Here is a 26,071-nt window from a genome sequence, read left to right on the forward strand (position 1 = left end):
CATCTGGAGGCGGGAAATTGGGTCAGGGCATGGACCAGGCGGCACGCCAACGGGGTCAGTGAAATAAATAATGAATATCGCTGCCAACAGCAGGGCAAACAGCAAACAACAGTGGCAGCAACAACTCGACTCTTGAGTTGCAACACGCGCGCTAAGCGGCTGCATTAAAAGGCCACTCCAACACACAGCGAGGCGCCAAAAAGGGGGTGGCGAGGATAAAAAAAACAATGCATAGGGCTGCCGCCCCTGCTCCACTTTCTCCAAGCCCCCACCCCTTTCCCTACGACACTGATACAAAAAATGGTATAGGAAAATAAATATTGGAAAATTGCTTATACAAAACCATAATATTCAATGCAAAATTGTATTAAATATTCAATATAAATATTCAATGCAAAATATATTAAATTGTAATAAATTAATTCAAAATGTGTAACTTAATATTGAAAATATTGATTGCATATCATTGAAAAATTTTTTCTATTAATTTACATTTGAAATATCGTCATTTAACAAAATGAGTTATTTTAAAAAGAGCTTCAAATCTTTATGTAAAATATTTTCTTTATTTAAATAACTAAAATCCGCAGTGTAAAATATTTAAATGTAATTTGCAATCCTTGCACTTGCTGCGCTTTTCTCTCAGTGCATGTAGGCTCACGAAATCGAAATGCTGAATACAAAATGGAGAGAGAGAGATGGAGCAAATTCTGTTGTTGGCAGGCAAAAGCTGGCAACAAATGATGAAATGCTAAAAAGCATGGAACGGCAACAGAAAAGGGGTTTTCCAAGGGTGTGGGTGTGCGGGGGTGTGCCGAAAGGGGGGAAGGGTGGAGGGACTCCTGAAGTGGGCGCTTGATTACACTGAAATGCACTCAAAAGTGGCGAACGAAGCGATGCCGCCAGCGAATGCAATCGAATGGGCAACAAGGGCCCCCAAAAACCCCCCTCGAAAATGCCACGCCCACTCACACACACACACACACACACACGGAGGCACACACACACACACACACGAGGCCCTAAGGCTGAGCCAAAAAGTTCCACAAATTACATTTAAGTGACGCAAAAGTTAAGTGAAACTCATTGCGAAAATCGCGGATAGATGCAATGTGGCATGACTGAATGTGGAGTGGGTGGTGGTGGGTGGAAAAAGGGTGGCAAGGGGTAGCAAAGTGGGTGGCAAGTGGGCGAGGAGTGGGCGGTGCAACACGACTAAGTGCTTTGGCTTGCCGAAAGTAGGCACTTGAACTATTTCTGTGTTCTCGCCCACTTACATACGCGTCGGTAGTTGTTTATGGCCCGGGGATGCCTCCGAAGGCCCCGAACGCGGATTTATAGTGGGGGCAAGCCAAGCGATACAAATTTGAGGGACTTAAAACAGATACTAGATACAAAAGCTCAACCTGCCAGGGTGAAGTCCATATTTAGGTCCCACGTAAGTGGTAAAAATAGAAATAATAATAAAACAGCTTTGTTTAGATGCATCATTAATGAAATACTTATAAGTATTTATGTTAAGTATATTATTTTATATTTATATACCCCATCATACCCCAGAAATATATATACTATAATGCAATAATATAAAATGAAAGTATGATTTATATCAACACTCTTCTTGTATTTTTTAAGAAGCTAAACAAGGTAATCCGCTTAAAAAGAAAATATGCCTAAGGCTTAGATAATTTCTGGACTTAACACACAACCACTTTATACAAATTTAATCTGTAATTATTATCCCCAAATGAGTGTACTTAAAAAAAAATATGTATTAAGTGCTTGGACTACACATAATGTCTTGTTCAAACATACTTCTAGAAAACCTACTGATAACTCTTTACAAGTACTGTGAATTTAACAAGTATTTAAGATGAGATCCGGTGGGTTGCTCCTAGCCCCTCCTGGCCACCGTCTTGCCCTCCGCCGGCGGCGGCAGTTCCCTTGAGCCTCCCCCCGAGGGGCGGATGGGTGCCTCCGGCTCCCAGATGACCTTGGCCGGAAAGACAATGACCCGGTGCCGGCCCCTGTGCGAAATGACCTCGAAGTGATGGTACCTGGCCAGCACCACGTGCGGCTGCTTCTCCTCGAGGTACTCCCGAATGGGAGCGAGCGAGATGCCCTGGCAATTGATGTAGACGATGACCAGGTCCAGGTGCAGGGCCGCCTCGTAGACGGTGGCCATCTTGGCGCCCCAGATGGCGGCGCTCACGAAGGGCAGCCGCTCGGTGGCCAGCAGGCGGGGCAGCTCGGAGGCGTGGCGGAAGGTATGCAGCGTGACCACCGACGTGGGCCGTGATCCTCCGAAGAAACTCTGATCGAATTCGCACACAATCACCGGCGAGCCGGGGGACATTTTGAACCGGAAACGGATGTCGTCCGGCGTGAGCAGGCAGACCACTTCCGCCCGGAGGCAATCGATCATCTTGACGGCCCGCAGATAGTGGGCGTGGCTGGCCGCCTGGCGGTGCATGGGCTCCATGGAGCTGCGCACCTGGTTGCAGAAGGCCTCGCGCATGGTCTCGTGCACGAAGACGCTGGCCACCTGGGCGGGGGCGAAGGGCTGCTTGAGGGAGCCCAGGAGCGGCTGGATGGCCGCCTGGATGTCGGCCGCCTGGCAGATGACCAGCAGGGTGGGCTCCTGCCAGGACAGGTCGCTGCCGTCGCCGGGGAAGTCCGGCTGGCGCCAAGTGTAGGGAGCGCGCTTCGGCATGGCAGAAAGGCGATGTTTAGATAGTTACTGCAAATTTTAACAGAGATTTGACTATTTTCAGAGACTGGAATTTAACTTGACTTGTTTTTCCTAGGAGTCGAAAGTCACCCAATGCGCCTGAGAAATCACACAGGTGTCAGACTTTGTCTAAACATGCTAAAAATATATTCTAGGCACTAATTTTCCATGTTTACTCAGGCCCCGGGTTGTATCAACAGACTTTTTGGCCATGGCCTTAAGCCCGTTTAATTAGCAAATTTATGATGTTATTCTCCTAATGCGAATCAATCGAAAAGTCACTTTCAACAAAGTTAGGCTCGTTTTTGTTTTGTCTGCAAAAGTTAGGCCAATTTGCCAGTTTACGAGAGTAATTCACTTAGAGAATTGTAAACTGTTTAAATGGCTTTGGGTTTCAGGAAGGCAATTTAAGTACAGCACTGTTTAAATTTAACGAATTATGTATGTAATTAAATCATCGTTATTTTTTAGACAGTTAAAGAGTGGAATTTGTATTTTCCACATTTAAAAAGGCATAAATGGTAAAGCATTGTAACAAAAGCTTTGGAAATAATTGCAAAACTACTCTTTAGGCGAGTGGAAATTGGATAGAAATAATGCCATTGAGGTTCTGCCTGAAATATCCGATTGATAACTCAATCTCCCTATCCGGGCGAATTCAGTCAAGCGCACAGATACCAGCGTGTATACACTGACAAAAAACGAAGTAAATTCAAATGTTTCCGAATTAATTTAAATATTTTTTTATTCATTTTTAAAATATAAACATATACATTTAGCACTTACAATTTATTGTATTATTTTTTAATATCTAAACATATAAATTTAGCATTTACAATTTATTTTATAATTTTAAAATTTCTTTTTAATATTATATTCTTTTTAAATTAAGTAAAATATTCAGAGTAAATATTACTATCAAGGTGTCTTTAATTTTAAACTTTCATTTGTATAGTTTTATGATTTTTTTTAATTGTTTTTTTTTTATGATTTTAAACGTTGGTTTAGTAATTTTTTTAGTGATGTAAAATTTTTAAAGTATATGTTTCTAACTTTATATATAATATTTAAAACCTCGATGCAAGTATTTACATATAAAGGGAAATTAATTTTTTTATTAAATATCCAATTTTTCAATTAATTTTCTTTAGTATTTATATATTATTTTTATATTACTTCTATATTATTTCTATACTACTTCTACATTATTCTATATTATTTATATATTAATTACATATTATTGATGTATTTTTTCTTGTATTGATTTCGACTATTTTATTTATTTTCCTGTGCATCTTTCTTGCTTTTCCGCTGCTGCTGCCTGAATATTAGTTTCCAGTTTTCCGGCAAGGAAATGAACGTTGACTGCTGTCCTGTCGTGTGCTGTCCTGCCCTGTTCCATCCATTGCCGGCACATATCCATCACTGCCACTTGGCCGGGGAGACAGCCATGGAGAATCGGAGACGAGGACATCTTCTCTGGTTGTGCCTGGCTTCACTTGTGTTTTAGCCTCATTTGCCACATGGCTTCGCTTCCCCTCCCGCGAGAGTGGTATGCCCCCATACCATATACAAAATACCAAATAGCATATACCGCACACCCATTTCCCAGTGAGTTCTGGCAGCCCGAGTGCTCTGCTGTTTCCGCCAGCAACACGTGGCTTTCCTGCACTAATGATGCATTCTCACAGGCAGCACTGCCACAGTGCAACACTGCCATGTTGCAACTTCCACACACAGGCCGCCACAACAACAGCCTCCTCGGTTTTCAGACCAACTCTCTATCTGCGCCCCAGTTTACTTGAGTAAAATGCAATCTACCACTGCTGGCTTTCGGCTCGTGGCTGTGGCTCATGGCTCTTAGCTCTTGGCTCTTAGCTCTCAGCTCTCAGCTCCCAACTCCCAGCATTCGGCACTCATGGGAGCAGCCAACCAACCAGGCCACCGAGCCATCCACGCATTCAGCCATATGCCATGTGTGCCATATGGCAACTGCATCTATATATGTATCCTAGATGCAACCCGCGACATTTTCCCCATCCTTGTGATACGAGTAGCGGTTTAAATTCGTTAAATGAAAAGGTTTGCATCAAATTTAGCTCCCGCATAATAATGGATTTTAGAAATGTATAACTAAACGAATTTAAAATAGAGAAAAACAAATTTTATAAGGAATTTCCGATTTGTGGGGCGTACAATAATATTTACTTTAGCTAGTTATTATATTTTTTGGAGCTTTTTTTGGGTCACTGGGGGCATGTATCTTAGAAGTGCAAGCCTAGAATATTCTGTAAAAATTTGGTTTAAATTTTCCCCTATTTTTATTTTATATCTACAAGAGATACCTTCCTAACCTATTAACTTCCCACTTCTTTCCTACAACATCCAGTGCATTTTTTAATAGAAAAATGTGATAGAATTCTATATGAAAAGTAATCTAATTTCATTAATCTAAAGTAATTAATTAAAATAGGACGTAATTTAGAGATACATGTATTTTTTTGCCTCATAAAGGGAAAACTTTAAATGAAAAATCTGCCATGCTGCCCAACATGACAGTTACACGAAACAGCTTTTGAGTTAATTTGACCGAAATGAAAGCTAAAGGTAAATGTTTGTAGCTTTAAGCCAGTAACGTTTACTTTGGGCCTAAAGTGGCTCAGTGAGATGAAATCACTGGGCAGCTGGCAGCCAAATGAAAACCCCTTGGTCATGCTAATGGAGGCTTCCTTGCAGGCAGGGACATTGTCCTGCATTGTCCTGCAGTGCCCTGCCCTGCATTTTCCTCCTGCATTTTTCTTTCTCATCCCCACTTTTCTTTTTTTTTTTACCACTTCTTGGACCAACTTTGTGCGGCAATGTTGTGAGAGGCGCTCGATAAACACGTTGCGCAAAGAAATCGTTGCATAAATTAAGGCTTAATATCCTGACCTCATCGGTGCCTGTGCCAACGGCGATATCGGCGACTATAGAAAGTAAATGTATGTATCCGCAGCCCCGCCCACCAGCGATTACTCGGCCCTGTCAGCAGATTGCGACTTTTAGCTCATACCAAAAATCCAAAAAAAAATGTACGAATCGGGATCCAAATCGAGACTCGTTCGATTTTTCAACTCCGACAAATGAATGCTTGAGGCCACAAAAGTGGGAGGAAGCCAGTGGTCAGTGCCAAGATTTACAAGCTGTGCTCCCTTCTTCTTCTTTTTTTTTTGTGCCAAACTCAGACAACCTTGGCAAATTGACTTTTGCCTTTGGCCTGGATCTTAATGCGTAAACGTCTTTAAGAAAAACACCCGTAGGCCAATTATTTTCACAGGCATGAGATACAAATCTAAAAAAGAAATTCCTACTAAATCTGTATCCCAATTTTTCGGCTTAACGACTCAGTGTTTTGGCTGTCATAGCCAATAAGGGTCAGAATGAGGAACCTCGTTGAGCTCGTCGATTGATTTCCCATCAAATAGCATTAAAACCTGGATATTTTTTAGAATTATTCCAAAATGAATGAAATGAAATTATTCCTGAAAATGATTGGGATCGATTGGGATGAGTTCCGCCCCCAAAAAATCTGTTTTTTGGCTGCTGTACAAAAACTAAACGTCAGAATGTCATACCTCTTTGAGCTCGTTGTTTAATTTCCAATATATTGGCATTAAAACCTGAAATTTTTTGATTTTTGGATTTTTTGCAAAAAAAACATGATGTACCCCCTTACAAAAAATGCGAAAATGGGTCAAAAAATAAATTTCCCTGAAAGTGGTTGCGATCGACAGCATATGAAGAAAGCTGCTCAAAACAGTCGGTATTTGATGTGTACGCCTTAATTCGACGAAACTACGGTCGAAAAACGGGAAAGGAAAATCGTATTTTTGGCCAAAATCTGAATCTCGTATTTTTCCGCCCTGAAAAATCCGTTTTTTGGCTGCTGTACAAAAACTAAACGTCAGATCGGCGAATGTCATACCTCGTTTAATTTCCAATCTATTGGCATAAAACGTGAAATTTTTTTTTGATTTTTGAGTGTTTTTTCAATTTTAGCATGCTATTCCAAACAGTCGGTTTTTCAGCTGTACGCCTTGATTTGACTTAACTTCTTTTGAAAAACTACGACAAAGTATGGGTTTTATTTCATTTGCTTCTGTCTTTTTTTTTTGTTTTTTTTTTTTAAGTAGACATTATGCTCTTTTGAGAAACTCGAACTCGACGAAATCAAATTCCAGCGGGCCTATTTTTACTGGCAACTGCAATCTGGGAAGTCCGAATCAATAACTTGCTGGCAGGTTGAACACGAACAGTTGCCAGGCTCGAATTGGACGACGTGAAGGCAGGAGGGGACTCCCCGAAGCTGGGCCTGGCAATAAATTAACAAGCTGCCGGTCGAGGGAAAGCGAGGAAAAGTGGAGGGAAAAGTGCGCAGAATTGAGATCTGCTGCCAGCCGCAGAAAAGAAAAGCCGAACAAAGAGAAACGAAAACCAAACTGAATTAAAATTGTTTCCCTGAGCCCGGAGGAGAGCGACGCCTGTTATCAACAGTTATCATGGAAATGCTGGCAGGGTTCCCGAGTTCAGGGCCAAAAAACATGGCAAAATAATAAACAAAAAAAAAAACTAAAACAAAAAATGAAGTAAAACACAAGATGACACAAAAAATTTATCAAATATCTGCTTCGGGCGAAATGGCGTTGACAGCAAGGCAGTGGGCAAGTGTCGCAGCCAATTTGCAGCGCCGAAGGAGCCGCCGGAGGGCAGGACACTGGAAGGACTGGGCAGGACACTGGAAGGGATGACAGGAAAGGCCAAGCAAATTGTTTATTGTTCCATAATTGATGCCAAAAGCAGCCAGGACCTCACCTAATGCGACGTCCACTATCCGCTTACTTACCTCCATTTTTCACCCAGGAACGCAGGGGAGCCGGTGAAAACCGTTGCATAGATGGTGTCCGATTGCCAGGTGAATTATAGTTCACAGGTTTTTCCAACTACCCTCCTTAGCCCTCGATAATAATGCTTATGCAACGGCATGAAAATCTGTATTTATCATCATGGTTTTGTTTTCAAAGGAGGGATAAGTTGAGATTGCTGTGGAAACTTGGACTAAAAGGCTTTATTTAAGAGTATCTCAATCTATTAAAATGACATTCTAGCTCTGAAACTAATTTTTATAGCAAAAATATAAGACATCTTGGTTCTGCAGTTCCCCAGGCACTAAAGTCCTCTGATTATCTGCTGGAATTCTTAAAATTATTCACCGCTTCCTCAAAGACTTTTTAAACAGCGTTGTTAATTGCCTCAACGCAAATAAATTCCCACCAAAAAGAGCCAAGGTAAGGCGAAGGTAGGGGTGGGTGAGTGCGAAACAAAAGCATTTTATCAGGGCCATTTAAAATGATTTTCGAGAGCCCTCTGGCAGCCTCAGCTGGCTCATCAGATCCTGGCTACCCATCAATTGCTGTCTAAGCAGCTGCTTCTAAACAAAAAAAACTTCATTAAACAATGTTCAACAATAGCATTTATTCTCATTCTCTCACACACGAACTCGCAGAGATTTATAAGCATTTTACACCTGTGGCGCCTTTTTAGGCCTTGAGCCCCAAAACCTTCCAACCTCGCACCACCCACCATGCATCAGATGGTTGAATGAAACTGCTGCGCCCACCCACTTTCGGCATGTGTGTGCGTGCAAACAAGCTGAAAATTCATTAAACTGAAGCAATAAATTCTTTTAATTGTTTTCTTTGCCACCCCGGCACCACACTTTATTTCATTAATTCATTCCTGCTTCTCCCCACTTCCAGCTTTCCTTATATTTTTTTTTTGCATTTTCTTCAACAACATTTCCATTTGGCAACGGCAAACATTGTTTGCCCATCTTCTTGTTTTAATGTTTTACGTGATATGTTTGGCATGTCTTTGACGTGGTGGCCACTCTCTTTGCTGTCTACTTCTTTTTAATCTCCCCCAAAGATGGGAATGCGAAGAGTCTGGCAACCCTGGCGCTGCCTCATTAGCAGGTACAGTCCCGGACCGAAAACTTTGACAGTTGCATCATTAATACAGCACATTTTAGGGTATTGGGGGCGGTGTTTGGAATACCGTGGGTAGTCGATTGTAATGAACTGCCAGCCTCGTCAGAAACTTAACTAATGGATTTCTTCCACTCCCCGCCTCTTCTACTTGCAGGTGTCTCCGGCATCGACTTGTTTCATGTTGTAACTCGAGGACTTTCGGTAAGTTATTTGGCCCCCCCTCAAGATAAACAACGAATGACAACAATGATAATCGAACCGGTACTAAATAAAAGGGAATGGGTCTGTAAACTGAAAAGTATTTGCTTTGGTTTTCTATTTGAATTGTTGCACATTCCACGAGTCGGTAAACTTTCGGAGCAACAACAGCGGAAGGATAATGCCGAGATTGTCGTCCTGCAACTGCAAGTTTCGATTTAGTTTTGAGGTCAGATAGCCAGGGGAGGGGGCGGTGCTAGGATGAGGAATATATAGGGACTACGGGTCACAGTTCCAGTTGAGCCACACAAATCTCCCTCGCCCAACCATTTTGCACTAGATAAGCGGACAATGTTGCAAATAAGGCGAACCAACTTGTGCAGCTCCCAGCGAGCGGGGCATTAAAGCTCGCACTCGCAGAAGTCAGGTGGGAACTTAAGTCCACTCGAAATAAAATACAACGAGGGGCTGCAATGGAAACCATCTGCGGAGCAGGTTTCCCCTGGCTAATGGCGGGATCACAGGACTTTAAATGCAATCCCAAAGTTGTGCTGTGGAAAGAGGTGCATTTGAGGGAATCGCTTACAAGCGATTCCTGATTTTTAGGGTTTATCAAACACTTGTCCCCCTAAATATGGTAAGGGGCTTAGGTAAACTAGACATTATATTGGTTACATACCTTGGGGACTAGAGAGTGTTAAAGTAAGGCCTCTAAATTATAATCCCATTGAGTAAACTGGTTATGAAAACCTGACATTGTTAAATCCACTTATTATTACCTAAAATGATACAAAACCTTATTGTCAACTCATAAACTGTCAAATTTGATTAAGAAAATCGAGTTCTAGTTACTGTTTAACTAACTCTTTAACTTTAACTTATTCCCTGCCTATTGAAGGCCAAAGAAGCTGCATTCAGCATCGTTTTACAGGTGCAAAGGAATTAGCCAGAATGACTTAATCAGTTCGAATCAGTTGCCAAGGTACGTTTACAAGGCCTGACAGTCAGTCCACCCCTCGGAGGCACCGCAATCCGGAGTCCGGAATCCTGGACACACATATGTTGCCCGTCCTATGTGGCTGCAAAAAAGTAGAGGAAAAACAGTGCTTCAACTGCAGTCGAGCACCTGGACGGACCACCTGGCCGGACTTAAGTCCATGCCAATATATTAAACTTATTGTGCCTGGCAGGTGACCTCCAGCCATTCTCCTGCCCCTCGGGCACTGCCTGCCCATTGGCCGTGCTGCACTTCCGGCTGTCGTCCTTGCGGCAACATTTGACATTGCACAAAGCCAGAGGAGTCCTTCGCTGCCAGGCAACCAGCCAGGCACATCCTGCATCCTCCGTCCTCCGTCCTCTGTCCTCCAACCTCCGAACCCTGACTCCATCTCCGGCATGCTCGCCGTTCATTTCAGGAAATGCATTTCGTCAGCGTTAAATGAAAACGAAATTGCCAATTTCAATGACGATAAGGAGAGCGGGCGAATGAAGAGTGGCGGATCCTTTAGGGAGTTCAGGGGGAAAGTAGGAAGAACGAAAAAGGGGACTCACACACATCGACCAGGACGCGTTCAGGCTCAATCAGTCATTCACTGGTCGGTGATTTTTTGCGAGAACTCACGCCGACTAATGTGATTTGCACGAATGCGAAACTAAGACTGCGACACACTGACGTAAGATGCGAGAAATTGGCAAAAAAATGCAAAGGAAGATAACGAGATGGGACTGAGAGATGGTCGAAAGAGGAGCAGAAATCGATGGTTATAGGATAACTAACTAACTGGTGACCCATTTCCCCCAACTACTACATTCGCTAAGCCCAACAAAATACATAGTCGTTCGCTGCAAAAAACTAATTATGCCATCGAGTAAATCCCGCCTTGAGACTAGCCAAAGCTCAAAAGGAAACTTGGTGGCCAATTCGAAAGGAGAACCCTTAAAAATAATAATGCTGTTGAAAGTCAATTGCAGGGAAACCTTAGCCCAGTTATGAGAGCAACTGCGTAAATCAACTCGAGCTCAAGCGAATGAAAGCCAAACAAAAAGCGAGTCGTTTGCTTTTACTTAGCCATCCAAGATTCTCCGCCCTCGGGTGCACCAGCCATAAAAAACCCCCTTTCTTTTTAACGACCCCCCTCCCCCGCCCCCCGTCGCCATCGGCAATACAAACAAAAGTGGTGCAAAATTATGTCAATGGCATCGTCGTTGTCATGGCCACTGCTGCATAAGTCCCGCCATCGTAAGCAGGTTCGCCGTCTCATCTTTCCGAACTCATCTTCCACCGGGAGCTGCTCCTCCGCTGATGCCATTGTCGCCAGGAGTTGCTACTCCCCAGTTGAATAAAATCCAAGCACTAGAAGCCGCGTTCAACCCTCTGAGAACCCCCGGCAAACCTCCTGAAGACCTCCTGAAGACCTCCTGAAAACCTCCTGAAAACCTCCTGAAAACCTCCTGAAAACCCCTTCCAATTACCTTCCCATTCCCTTCGCATTCCCCTCCGAATCCCTTCCCATTCCCTTCCAAGCCCCTCAGTAGCCCCAGCCCTTCCGCGATGCCTTGCTCGTTACCTATCAAAACCAAAATTGAATACAAAAATCTCATCAAAAATCGATTAGAGCTGGCAGCGATGGGGGAGAACCCAGGAGCAGCACCTCGAGGATTCGAGTGGCAGCCAAGTATATATTTTATATGGAAACACGCTGCGAACACCGAGAAGCGTGTTAATAAACGAGCTTCATCGCCGGGCTGTGACAATCCAGGGAGGCACCTGTTCGTTGTCCCTTGAGGAGAAGGCACCAGCAGCAGCAGCAGCAGCAGCAGGCAGCCAGTGGATTGAATAAATAACATTGGCAAATGCAATTTGCGAAATTAAAACCGAAAGTAGTGAAAACTTTTGCCCCCCGCCCCGCCCCGCCCCGGCCCGGCCCGGCCCTCGACCAAACTGCTTTCGACCATTGTCAGTCGCCTTATCGGTGACAGCAATCATTTCTGCGGCTTGGGAAAACTTTCTCCTAACGATGCCAAACGAGGAAAATGATGATGATGATGATGATGAGGATGATGAGTATGAGGGTGGTGGTGGTGGTTATGGTTATAGTGGGCGGAACTTCCCGTCAACGGAGGAGCTGGATCCCAGGCTTATTGCGGTCGAATTGGAGAGCAAAGCGTTCGTTTGTAAAATTAATAAAAATAGTTTCCCATCCGCTTTCGGCCGGGCTCAACTCGAGAAACTGTTGCTTGTCAGGGGGCCTAATGAATATGGATGAAAGTGCCCACAAGTTGCGAAACCAATGGCTCCGGAATGGGCTTTCATCGATCAAAGGACTTCCCCAGCTTACTTTCGTTTCATTTTGCGGTTGTGTTTCATCTAGGCTTAAATTTAGTTGCAATATTTTGTTGCCTATCTCTGGTTTTTGCGATATGTATCTATCGTATCTATCAAATGACCTAAAATCCCTTGGGTTTTTTGTTTGCTTTATGGCTCGCGCTTGCCTGCGCAAATCCCATAAACAATTGATTTAAAATTGAATCAAATTATTAACAATGAAAGCAAATAATTGCATTGAAAAGGTAAAGTAAATGGATTTTAATACCTGGTGCACGGAGTGTATATTGAATTGCTGTTTGGGTTGATATATATGTTGTTATTCGATACAGGAGTACCAGGTATTTTGTGGTCTCGTTAGTCAACTAAGAAGCTTATTTATTTTTTGTGCTGTTTGATTTGGCGAACTAAACACAGTTTCAGGTTGATACTTTGTTTAATTGACTTTACTTTCCCGCTCATTGTTAAACCAACAAATGAAACCACTGGCCTGGAAGGGAAGCAATTTCATTTAAAAAAGGTTTTCCAGTGAAAAGGATTTTATTGCTCGATTTCTTAGGGGTGAAAGCAGGCTTTGGCCGAAGAATGCAGGCTCCCCCCTTTTAACCCCTGTGTGCAGCAGGGCTTTCATATGCCATATTTCATATTAATATACAACATCCCTATCGACCGTCGGTGAACACCCCCTTGGACTTCTCGAGATTAGATGTCATCTTGGCCATGTTATTTGCCGGCCTGTCCTGTCGGCCCGCCTTTAATCCTTCCCATCGAAGCCCCCAACGATGGGTGGATGTTGCACGTTGTATGTTGCATGTACCGTGTGTCATGTGGCATGTGGCATGCCGTATGCAATGGCCCATCTAGAATTTAGCTATGTACACAAAAGACGAAGGCAAATTGTGTTTTGCCAGTGACATGGAAATCAACTGAAGCGATGTGCGCGATTTACGGGCCGAGGACATTTCGCAGGGCTAAATCAACAGAGTGAATGGCTTCGGATGGCTGGATTTCGGATGGGGTAGTTGGTAGTTGGATGTGGATGGCTATAGATGGCTGGCTTTTCGGGGCTGTTTGCCTCGATAAACTGTTTTGGGGCACACATGTGGCTGGCAGGGGCCAAAACATGGGGGGAAAACTAAAAGGAAAAGGAAAGTGGAGAAAGGAGAGCGGAGAAAGGAGAGCGGAGAAAGCAGAAAAAGAAAAGCCCCGAGGACGGGGACAACTCAATTAAGCATGCACAATGCACACGAATTTAAACCGGCTATCTGGCTCTCCTGGGGAATTTCCAATGCTCGCTGCATTCGCGTTGGACAGCCAAATAAATGTACAAAAATTGTGCAAAAATATCGCAATGTATGCTGCGGCAGACGGCCAGGACCGTTGGACCTGGGCGAAATAAAATTGTTTGATATTTGAGTCACATAAATTTCCATTGATTTTCCCCGCTTTCCCCCATCCAGCAGAGCGTACGTGTCTTTGGGCGATTCTTTAAATCGCTGGCTCACTGAAAACGCCAGCGGCATTTGACGGCAGAAAAAGGGAGGCGAATTCGTAGCGAAAGACCGGATGAACGGGGGCTAACTAGAAATATGACAGCTCCATCACTGGGATTAGGTCCCGAAAGAAAAATATTTAATGGTACAATCATTATTTCATTCATGGAATCTAGACAACGTTAAAGGAAAGGTTCACATCCCCAAAAGAGTCTTAAAACCTTCATGCTTTGAGCTTTATCCTCTCGTTATCCTATTGGAACTAGACAATACTTAAAGAAAGAGCTCCAATTAAATACATTTTTTTGATATTAAGATAATGATATAAAAACTTTGTTGTAGTAAAGTTGTTTTGTGTTAGATCAAGCTATGATATTGTTACAAAACAATATCGCCCACCCTTACATAACCCTAAGCACTTGTTTATTTTTGTATCACTCGGATTTGGTGTGAAAACCACTGTCGTGTACCAGCATCTTGAGATAATTCCTAAACATTGTATCTATTAACCTTTGTGACAACTTGCCATCCTTCCCTCGCTCGATGGGGGGCGTGGAAACACTGGCCGACATTGTATTGGAATTGGAAATAAATAAGGGGCCCGACCTTTGACGCCTGTCGCTAGCCGAAACCCGCCCACCTAACACCCACCACCCACTGCCATCCGCTCCCCAGGCGACCTTCTGCCCCCTCTCCCATTTCCACCCCGCCGTCTGCCCATTTGTTTGCTTAACAAATGAATGTGGAAAGTGCTCTGAATATTTGTACAATGTTTTTCCTTAGCTCTCCCACTTATTTTCCCTGCTTACCATTCCTCTGGTGTTCCCTGGGCCTTCTGAAAGTGCTGCGTATCTTTCATCACAATCCCAATTGCGGACTACGCGTGGCCTTTTATTTGTCGTTTTGTTTTTGATATTGATTTATCGGTATTGCGCATTGTTAACCGCGGTATTTGACCTTAACCCGGGGTTTACGGGGACCTCATCCACTTACTTTTATCCGAATTATGCTAGAGGCTTACAATCTTCGTATAGATGAGCAACAACATCGCACATCATTTCATATTTCTGAGTATTTTCCCATTAAACTTCTTTGGTTCAAAAGTTTTTGAAGTGCCTCCTAACTTTTCAATCTCACTGAAAACGAAGTTAAAAACTAGAAACTCATTGAATAATAATCAAACAAGGGAAATACCCGTTGTAAATGAAAATCTCGCATTTCCTGGTGGTTTCAACTCGCTTAAATTGAACCCCAAAAGTATGCAACGACAAAATCATACGGCAAATCCTTTATGAAATAACTACTTTCCTTTTTCTCCCCCGTCCGCCTTGGTAGCTTTATCAATCAATGGAAATCGATTTGTGGAGCTCAATCAACGTGGGGGCGGAACGAGCACCCCTCAGGAAAATGGGAAAGTTGTGCGGGGGGGCAGACTGAGATGGAAAGCGCGGCGGGAGAGAGTGAGAGCGAGAGATTGGCAGAGAGAAAGCCAAGAGAAAGACACTCACTCGGCCCAACCCTCTGCTCTTAACACTTAAATAGGCAGCCATCTCCTCGTTGTCGTGTCATTGAACTCGTCCTCAGCCCCTCGGGGTGTCTTTGTCAGATAACTTTTGGGGTGGTCCTGTCACTTTCTTGTGGGTGGCCAAAGGGTGGCAAGGGGTGGCAGTGGGCGGCAGGAGAAACGAAAAATGAAAATGAGGGTGGTCTAAAAATAAAAGTTCCGCCCCCGAAACTAATTTGGCAAACAAGCCAAAAACTAAAACTAAAGCTGTAAGCGAAACCGAATCCAAAACAAGAGAGCAACCTTCAACCCTTGGAGCGCCAGTGACTCATCGATGACGTTCCACGAAAGCCCCATACCAACCCATTGCCAGATTTCGGTCCCTCCCAGTGCCGGACACACCACTTGACTCTCGGCTCGGGGCCCCGAAAACATAATTGAGCTCGTCGTTGTTGTTGCCGGCTTAACGCTAAACGTTTTGTGGTCCGAACACCCCCAACCCAGCCGTCCAAAAATGCAACTCCCACCCAAACTCAGGCGAAGCCCCCTCGAAATGAGCGCCAACTGTTGCTAGTGAATGGCTCGCCATATGTGAGGTGGTCGCTGGCCACCTTAATGACCATAATCCCAGCTCATAAAGTATGCAACGGGTGGACTCGCACAGCGGGAGTTGCCTATTAGGTGGGTGGGGGACAGGGGGCTTTATTCCAAAACACGGACAGGGTCTTAAGTTATTAAGGGCATTTAGTGGTAGATTGGAAAATACTTGGCCAGATTGCGTCCAATTGACTTGACTTGACTGCTAACCCTACATAGGGAAATCTGGAAAATTACAGAGCGTGTGTGTGTGTGGGGGATGTCTAATGGAGCTCCAAATCCTCTCGAGTCTCCATCACTCTTTGTCTTTGTCTTCACCCAACGACTTCAGCTGCATAAATCTCAGCAATTCTAAGTAATCAGGGAATCTTCAGTTCTGGGTGCTCTTCCAACCAAAAGATTGCTAAGAATATTTTACTGGATCACAAATACCAGGGGTTTACAATTAGATTTTTTTAAGAGCCTTGAAGTAGGCAGTAAATAAATTATATTCGCCTTACTGAATTCTTCTAAGTTTTAAACATATTGTTGCATACTTTTAGACAGCTGACATTTAATTTTCAAGCTACTTGCTTTTTTATTCAACTAAAAAATGTTTCTAAATTTTTATCAACTTCTTTTCCCATTGCCAAATGCCGGAGATCCGCAAAGTGAGTCATTCTTCGCCAGACATGTTTTTCCAAGTGTGTCAACTGTGGGGAGTTTGCAAGAGGAACTTTGGCTGCCGCCTCATGCAACGCTCATATATCTTGTCGCCGCCTCCGTCAACGTCTTCATTCCAGCTGTAATATAAAAATGCGTGCCCCGGGATTGACTAGCAACTACATGTATATATAGAGTGTAGTGTAGTGTGCGGCAGCTCTACGACTTTTAAGGGAGATGGATATTGTGCATATACTATGTCCTGGCCCCGTTTTGCCCGCTTCCTTCTCGTCTTCTCGGTGGCGGTGACGTTGACATTTTGAGTGTCATTTTGTTGGCTTGGGCCTGGCGTGGCTGCCACAGCCACTTGCAACACCCAAACTCCCGCTTTACATCCTCTTTCTCCTGCCATGAATACCCTGGAATCGCAGGGATTAGCCGTGTGTTGGATATCCTATAAGCACGGAAATACGTGCTTATCTTGAGGGTTTTTTATGATCAAGAGAGTTGCTTGCATTTAAGGTAAGGTTCCTTTACATAAACTCAAAGTCAATATGCTCAGTCCTTAAAAATGTGTAAAACCTCACAGCAATCGATACTTTTATGTTAGAGATTGCAAAAATTTACAGAGTTCGGATGAGAATCCATCTTATGACTTATAACTTTATTGTACACTGACTGTGTGGCGGCAAATAACAAGCAGAGCTCGAGCTATAGAATATTAAATTTATTTAAATATTCAATAGAAATTCTATTAATTATACAAAGCACCAGGCAGGCCTTAGTTGTTTAACTGGATTTCCAGACTTTCTAGAGACCGACTCCCCTCTAGAACTCTGCATCCGGGTTCTAGGTTTCAAGACTCCCTCTGTGCCGGAGCTGCACGCACTTGGAGCCTCAGTTTGTGGCCAGCGGAAACACATTACATACTCGGCAGCTTGACTAGAACAACAAGGGACGCCGTGGAGTGGGTGGGGAGCCAGAGCTAGCGCCTGGCGACAACAGCCGGAAACGGAAATAGAATAAAGTGGCTTTCTGGCTGATGAGTCGCTGGCTCTCATGCCACACGCCACATGCCGCATGGCCCATGCCACGCCACACCACACCACACCACACCACACCACACCACACCACACCACACCACCCCCACTGCCACGGCCCCTCTCATAACTCGCTTGTGGTTTTCCTCGATTCTCGAGGCTTTCCACGGCCAGCCGGCAATTTATTCCAATTGTCGTCGACGTCGCTAGCATTTCATTAGCTCGGACTGGCCGTCCATTGCTGGTCTGTCAGCACTTTCTCCGCGTTCTTTGGCCTTCACTTGGGTTAATTGTCCCGCCAACTGTGTGTGTGTGCGAAAGGGGCGGGATTTTGGGGAGAAAGTGCCAGCATTAGCGCTCTGCCTCTATCCATCAGCGCCTTGGGGCTCCAGGAAGCGAGGGGGAAGCTGCTAATGAAGATGGGAAGAGTTAATGGCTAGCTGATTCATTGAGCTGCCAAAGAAGTCGCCTCTTTACAGCAAAAAGGCATGGAAAGTACTTTGACAACTTGTCTTTGACTTGCATTTATTTTGACAAAACTTTACGTGAAAGGACTGCCTTAAGAAATAATATTTTTGAGGTAAAAGCAAGGTGAAATATCTTTGACCGGGTATTTTCCTCATTTTTTCATTTAAATTGGCAGTTACCATTTATTTTATAAAATATATGACTCTTATTTACTTATGCCAAATACTACTGTTTACATTTTTAATAATTTTTATAAATTTTATTATTTTAGAAAACATTTTATAAAGGAAGCAGTAGAACTCACCTAATTGAACTTTGGTCACACTAAAATTTTATTTATATAATAACTAATATTTTCTCCAAGCCAACAAAAAATGGAAATTTAATTTCATTTTACTTGTCAACTGCTTTTTCGTAATTTTTTCCCCAATTTGATTTGCTAAATAAGCAAATGTGTTTATGCATCTATGCGAAATGGAAAACCAAGCAGACACACGCACCAAATTGAGCCCTGGTCACACTTATATTCTTTCAAAAAAAGCAAATATAAGCAAATATACCTAATAGTCAGCCAAACTCCAACAAAGTGACAGTGAATCCCCCTAGAACGACTCATTTGAAGCATCATTGGAATTCACCGACGAAACTCAGGCTTTAATAAAGTTTATCTGGCCAATAAAGCATTCTCAAGGCTCCCATTAAAGCCCCCCCTGGCTCCCTTTGGTGTCCCAATTGTCTAGCAACAAACGTTAATTCGAAACGTTTTATTGCCCTCGAAAAACAAGCAAAAATGTTTTTGCAAAACTAAAACTGGAACTACGTTTGTTTGTGGGTGTGGGCAGAAAAAAAGTGGGTGGAAATTTCCCACAAATTGCAATGGGGCCATGAAAAAGCAAAAAAGCAAAAAAAAATATAAGTGAAAAAGGGGTGTGTTCGTAGGAGGCGTGCAATTGTTGTAAATTTCGCCAGCTATTTTTGTAACTTTTGTTTTATATTTGGCCTGGTCGGCGAGAAAAATCGTTACGGAGAGTTATAGGGGGAATGGGGCCATGTATACCAACGTACAGCAATATAGCAACAATCGGAGGCGGGGCAGACACGAACGCAGGGACGTGACTGGAATAGTATTCCAATAATTGAAGGCAGCGCCGACAGGCGAAGACGTCGAATTAAAGCCCAACATGAAGTATGGCATCTATAAAGTACAACCTACGCTCTACGATATGTGTGTCAGTGGGGGCTCCTTCGATGATGGGCACCTTAAAAACACATTAGTCCGAGCTCCCGTCCAAGGAAGTTTATGGATTGCATGTGCTTCGGCCAAAGCCGAGTTCTCGCTTCTCCGCAGCTGCAGCGCCACTGATAATGGACTAACATATACCATCCGTACGCCACCCACCGAATGCAGCTACCCAGCTGAAAAAAAACAGCATTCCCACAGTGAGAAAAAATCACACTTAAGGCTTAAAGCAATATTTACTCTTTTCCACCGCGTGTTTTTGCTCCAAAGTGTGTCAATACACAATGCGGTTGAAAATAAGTGTGAGCACATTGAATGTGATAAATTAAAATTGTTCAAACACAAATATGTATGCCCACATAAGTAGGAATGGTTGAAAAATGAATAGCGCGATTTAAGAGGTGTCCAAAAGTATGCAACATTATATTTTAATCTGTAAATCTCCCGTTTTATTTTTTGTAAAAACAGCATTTTTTCTTCAAGTGCAGGGCCCACACTGGCACGTTGTGCTAAAACTTTCATCGCTATCAGTTTAAATACTGCAAGCTCAAAGCGGCATTATGCTGGCTCGAAAATGGGGGAAATTTTGGGTGGGGTGGGGCGATGCGTACATGTGGAATGTATCCAATTTTAAATATGCATCAAGCCAATGAAAACTTGTGCCATAAAACCCGCTCAGCACGCACCGAGATATGTCAAAGAGCCGGATAGGAATTGGCAGGAAAAACAGAGGACCAGACGACCAGAGGAAGCCAGGTGACTGTGCAGGAGACTGTGCAGGTGATAGCCCAAACACTTTATCGTCACATGCACACACGAAAAATTGGCCAAATAATATTAGCATTAAGTCGAGAGCTAAATTTTACGATCCATTTAGGAGGACGTGGCGAAGAAATCGGATGATGGGTCCTCCTAAGCCGCTTAAAGGTGTTTGCATTGTGCGGGGGAAAAAGAGATGAGGGGGCATTTCAATCGATTAGGATTCCCCGGCAAGGAGCTCTCCTCGGGAGCTCGGGAGCTCGGAAGCTCGGGACACCGCTGCCAGTTCGAAATTTATGCCCCACTCATTTTATTAATGGATCCTTAGGCCCGTAAGCAACACACTTGCCAGCGGCGACAATGACACCCATTCAACACACTCTGCGCCTCCAGGAAACCGTCCCCATTGCTTAACCCAGAAGTGTGGCTCTGTATGCTTTATATACCCGTACACCTACACTCACCTTTGCAGTCAGTCAGTTAGTCAGTTAGTCGAAAACACATCAGACAGTCACTCAACCCTCGAGTGTTACGAGGCTTACAACAAATTTGATTTGTGTGTGCTTACTCGGGGTGGGTGGACCGAGCAGTTCTGGCTTCTTTCGGGCAGTGAACCGATTATTGCGCACTTTTAGTTCGGTTTCTGATGGGAAATAAAATTTAATTAAAAGTTGAGTAACTGGGCATAATCACAGACTTAAGCTTTGAAAATTTATGGCAATTATTAAATGGGTTTTCCTCTGCTTGAAAAGGGAATAAGTAAGCGAAGTTGTTTTAAGACCAATTATTTTTCTTGTGAAAAGGATTACAGCCGCAGGAGATAAGCTGCTTTAAAACTAATCCTGCAGAGAGAAAAATATGTACGAGATAAGATGATAATATTAAAAAAAATTACTATTATTTAAAAAAAAGTACAAAAAGATAAATTCCAAGGAGCGTTCCAAGAAGCGTTCCAAGAAGCGTTCCATTCCATAATATAAAATTTACATTTTTCACTTTCACTCTAACATGGCAATATCAATTTGATCAAATATCATTGATCCTTAGGGGTATTTTTCCGTGTTGATATCTAAAATCTTTCTTAATGCGTGTAGTATTTGGTCTTTAAATCTTGTGGAATAAAAATTTACATTTTTCACTTTCACTCTAACATGCCAATATCAAATAGATCCTTTGTTTTTTTCTGTGTTGATACTTAAAATCTCGCTTAGTTGGTCTCGTATTTGGTCTTTAATTTTTATGGAGTTTTTTTTAGAGTATTTTGCCAGGACTTACGATACGCTCTTCCATTTTCCATTTCCCTTTCCCAGGAGACTACTTTGGTGGCAACCTTCTGCCGCTCGCTTTTCATTGTTTGCTACCGCCTGTTGTTCCGTTCGTCATGTTTGTTTTCGCCTCGTTCGCCATCTTCATCGGCAGCGTCATCGTCTCTCTGCTTTTCGCCCCTTTTTCCAACGGCTTTTCCGCATTTTCCGCCTCTCAGCCTAAATTCAGTTCTCGCCATTTTGCGTGCTGCCATTTTCATTTGGCAAACGTTACAATTCCGCCATTATTGTTGTTGCTTTTGTCAACATTACTACTCGCCCACGTCATCAACGGCTCGGAAAAACATCTTAGTCACTTTCACTTTTCATTACGTTTTTCGCTTTCGTTTTTTCCCCCTCTCGCCCCCGCTTTTCCATTTTCCATTTCTTTTATCGCTGTGTGCTTTTGTCGTGCGGCGTTTTCACCTCCCCACTCTCTCCCCTCTTTTTTCTCCTATTTTTTCGTTGTCTGTGCGGGTTTTTTCTTAGCCAAAATGGTTTTTAACCCAAATTGCAAGAGTTTTGCATGCACTGCATGAAAATCCGCTTAGCGACAATTTTCCCCCCATAATTGAATTAATCCTTGAGCACTCCGTGTGTGCTGGTGTGCTGGTGTGCTGGTGTGCGGGCCAAAGGCAGGCTTAATTGCACACAAACACTGGAATGCCCACATCTAGGTGAAAATCTGCAAAATATTAACTAAACTCTAGACTAAACGTGGACGCCCCGAGAAGTGTGCTGCAAAAAGTGAAATGCGAGGAAAATGGCGAAAGGCGGGGGGCTTTCCATTCGTGAGCTGAGCATTCAATCGCCAGACAAAGCTGTACTTATGGCAAGTAATTGCATAACGCGGAGAAGAACAAAAAAGCCCGCCAACGATTTGGGTTAAAATAAATTGCATGTTTCATTTACGCCAGCAGGCCGTACTGCATGCAATCGCCAGGAAGTCGAGTCGGGGATTTTCCTGCGCCACCCAACCACCCACTGACACCGGCCAGCCACAGAGGGGCAGGCCGGCAGCCAACCACCCACCCACCGCCTCCTGCAGCGTTAGTTGTTTTGCATAATTAATGCCATCATAGGCAGAGGTAATTGCATCTAACCCGTTGCCCACGTCGTTAGCTGGCCGCCTGGTCGCCTGGCCGGCTGCCTGTGTGCTGCCGGGCCTCTGCCGCAATGTGGCCGTAATGACGGTATCAGGACCCGGGCCCCAGGACCGCATTAGAGCACCCCCTGCCACCCACTGCAACGGCGGCAAACGGCGGCCACTGGCAATTGATTTCGATTTTGATTCATTGGGCAGCAACGAGCGACTGAATTAATTTTAAATATTTAAAGAGCAGCGGGGGCGACGCAGCGTTTAAGCAGACATTAAGTTAATAAAACTCCAAGGACGCGGCCCGCCATCGCCAGGCGACGAAGTGCTCCTCGTCCTGATAACTTAATTATGCACCTGACAGGTCTAGGACAAGGCTGGAGTCTCGCTGTGGATGCGGATGGAGATGGGGATGGGGATGAGGATGGGGTTGGGGGTGTCAGGATGGGAGGATGGGAGGATGGCAGGATGGCGGGATGTGAGGACGTCAGGATGCCCAGGATGTGCATGTGTGCCACACGGCTGAGGAATTTATGAAATTTTTATGGCTCGCACTTAACATCACCTGGAGGCAGGGGGCCGAGCGAATGCAGCCAGCTTTATATGATAATTAAGTATTATTTCATTAGCCAAACCGTTGGAATTTTGCCACTTTTTTATAAGAAAATAAATACATTTTAAAATGTTAAAGATTTGTTAGAATATATGTACCTAAAATACACAAGTTTGCTTGAAAATAAATATTTATTTATCAGAAAAAAATGTTTTTCTTCATAAAAATATACGATAAATGATTTATGATACGTTGCTTTTTGTGTCATCTTCTGGAATTTCCATTCATTCCCGAGGATTAATAAGAGCTATTTTATTGGAATTTTGCAAATTTGTAATAAAATAAATATAAATATTAAAATGCTATGCAATTTTCATTTAAAATGTTGATAAAAGTAAAATTCGATTGAATTTTAAAATAAAAAGTTATTCACCAAATAAAATTGATACATTATAAATTGTCTTTTACAATCCAGAAATTGTATAATTATTTAAATTTATATATTTTCCGAGTTAGATGGTTAAAATCTAGTTGATGTTAAAGCGAATAGAATATTACTTAGTAATTATATGTTTAAGTGTTATTTAAATGGTAAATAATTTTGCAAGGCCCTTAAATATAAGTCTTGTTAATGCTAACCCGGCTAGATCTTCAAACAATTCATAGTGAGGCGACATTCTTTTTTCCATAAGATAGGATTTTATGAGAGCTAGGAAAACTAAGTTAAATGAAAATTTAAATTTGCAAATTTTACTAGAGATTTCTTGAACTTTCAGGAGCCGAGTTAAATTAAAATTTAAATTTACAAATTGTACCAGAGTTTTACTTAAACCCCCAGCCAGTAGTTTCTTTATCTCAAAAACCAAACCAAGTGGCGACCATGTTTTATTGTCACCAATTCCTCCGACAAGAGACTATCTCGAACCCAGCTCCCAGGGGGAAGCAGTGAAAATGTTTGCCCATCTAGCCGTGTTCGTGTCGTGTGAAGCCTTAAAGAAAATGTTGCTCTCGTTCCGGGGATGGTTCGAGCTCTGTGCTGTTTGTGGTTCTCGTTCTCGTTCTCGTCCTGGTTCTGGTTCTGGTTCTGGTGGTGTCCCTCCTCAAGCGGAAAGCCAGGGACTCCGCTGGCTGTCGTTGCTGCTGTTATACCTTGTTAGCTGTTGTGTGGATTTCGGTTATGAAAGACCCCTCCGTCTTGGTGGCATCCAAAAGTCCGCCCGCTCCGCCAGCTCCTTGCCCTTTTCGCAGCCCCGGCCGTGTGTGTGGTATTCCAGAAAACGAAAACATATTTTCCATGCGAGTGCACAAAGCGAAGCGAGACGCACAGCAACAGGAGCAGCCGGAGAAGCAACTCCGGCAGGATCCGGCTCGCATATCTCGCCGCTCGCCTCGGTTATCCCCACTGTGCAGTATGTGGGATTGCCACTGAGAGAAATGAATATTGGCCTTGCTTGGGGTTATTTTTAAATATTTTTTAATAGTTTTTAACTGAAAATATATTTTTGTCTTAATAAAATGATTTCGAGTTAAAGGGATTCTTTGAACAAGATTTTTCTTTCATTCAAAAAATAGATTTGATTCCATAAAATAATTTCGAATTAAAAATATCAAATCATTTGTAGGATGGATTCCAAATCACAGATTAAAAATGTTATTATAAATATATCATATTATCTTATCGTAGGATAGTATATCGTTTCATATCATATCACATCATATCATATAGTATCTTATCTTATGGTATGGTAATATATAGATGTGATATGCTATTAAATGGTATTTAGTTTAAAATATAAATGTAGAAATATATTTATTTTTTATGTAAAATCATTTAAAAAAATAATCATATATTAAGTAAAACATCTTACATCATATATCATATCATATCACATCATATAATATCATACTATGATATGATACTGTATCGTATATTAACTTTGTGTTATATTTAAACTAATATATAAATGTAAAAAATAAAAGCATATAAATTTTTTTTAATAGATTATATTGAAAAATAATCTTATTAAAAGGATCTCATTAATTTGTATCTCTAAACTGGGACAAGTATAAGACTGATCCATAAATATTTTGTAATAATTTTAAATGGGACTAAATATCAAGCAAATCAAATCTAAAGTCAGGTTTCTACTTGTGGCAAAATAGAAAGAAAATATTTTTAATATATATTCTTTAAAAATATGCACTTATATAAACGTAAACAACCTTCTTAATCCAACTTAACCCCATTTCTCCGGGTGTGTTTGTCACGTCTTGCCCCCGGCTCCTGCTGCTGTTGTTGTTAATCCTTTTCGAAATTTTTAGTTTGATTGTTGGAAAATATTTTAGACCCCGGGCACAAACACAAAACATGCACGGGTGTACGTACACACACACGCCCTGAACACCGCACGCATTAGCATAACTTGTGGGCGGGGTTTTGGGATGGACTGCGGCCCGGAATGCGAAAGTGGAGTGTTTGGGGTCCCAGGAGGGGATGTGGGCTGCAGCCTTAAACGCTTTAAGTGGCGCCTTTTTGGGGCAAGCCAGCTGGTAGGTGGGCTTAAAGATGCCACAAGAGTTTCTCCAATAAATTTCGACTGCCAATTTCCCCACTGGACTTTAAAAGCGATGTGAAAAGCTGGAAAAACCAAACCTAACGAAAGGAATTAAAATTCTATTCAATTGATTTTCCACACTTCCAATGGCTTTCGGTTATTTGCATATCACCTAGGCAAAAAAACTAAAGAAATGCTAAAGTTAAACAAAAATGTGAATCTCTCTGTGCAGAATTACTTGTTTTTTGCGTTGGCCCGACTTTTGCAAAGCTCCGCACGCTCTCCGGAGCCGAAAAAGCCAGCAGTGCGCCTCATTTGCATGCCGCATGACAAAAGGCTCGTGGTGCACATGCAAATTGAAGCCAACTTAAACGCAGGCGGTCATTTTATTATTTTAAAATTTAAGCTCGACAAAGCGACGGCAATCGCTCAATGACATTGATTGGCTGCTGCTGTGCGAGTGTTACGCATTTTGCATTTTTCATGGCCGGGGGGGACAATTAAATATTTGCCTGTCTTATGGCAGCCATTTGTTTTGGC

The 26,071-nt window shown here is 42.8% G+C and overlaps 2 protein-coding genes across 14 annotated transcripts in view; one reads left to right on the forward strand and one right to left on the reverse strand.

Moving 5' to 3' along the window:
• The window catches only part of LOC108025594 (uncharacterized), a 96,512-nt gene that overhangs the window by 55,850 nt on the left and 14,591 nt on the right, over nucleotides 1-26,071 (forward strand). For all 13 annotated transcript variants that reach the window (XM_050889352.1, XM_050889407.1, XM_050889350.1 and 10 more), the window contains one exon: nucleotides 8,912-8,958. The gene's annotated coding sequence lies outside the window, so the exon portion shown is untranslated. The remainder of the gene's footprint in view (nucleotides 1-8,911; nucleotides 8,959-26,071) is intronic.
• Nucleotides 1,599-2,836, reverse strand: LOC108025758 (uncharacterized). The gene has a single exon (XM_017096353.3). The coding sequence runs from the start codon at nucleotides 2,711-2,713 to the stop codon at nucleotides 1,895-1,897; it is 819 nt and encodes a 272-aa protein (XP_016951842.1). The 5' UTR covers nucleotides 2,714-2,836; the 3' UTR covers nucleotides 1,599-1,894.

This window comes from Drosophila biarmipes, chromosome X (assembly GCF_025231255.1).
Source record: "Drosophila biarmipes strain raj3 chromosome X, RU_DBia_V1.1, whole genome shotgun sequence".
Classification (NCBI taxonomy): Eukaryota; Metazoa; Arthropoda; class Insecta; order Diptera; family Drosophilidae; genus Drosophila; species Drosophila biarmipes.

Bases quoted from the DNA above. Each gene is read 5' to 3' on its own strand.
- LOC108025758 (XM_017096353.3), bottom strand. From the start codon at position 2,713: ATGCCGAAGCGCGCTCCCTACACTTGGCGCCAGCCGGACTTCCCCGGC.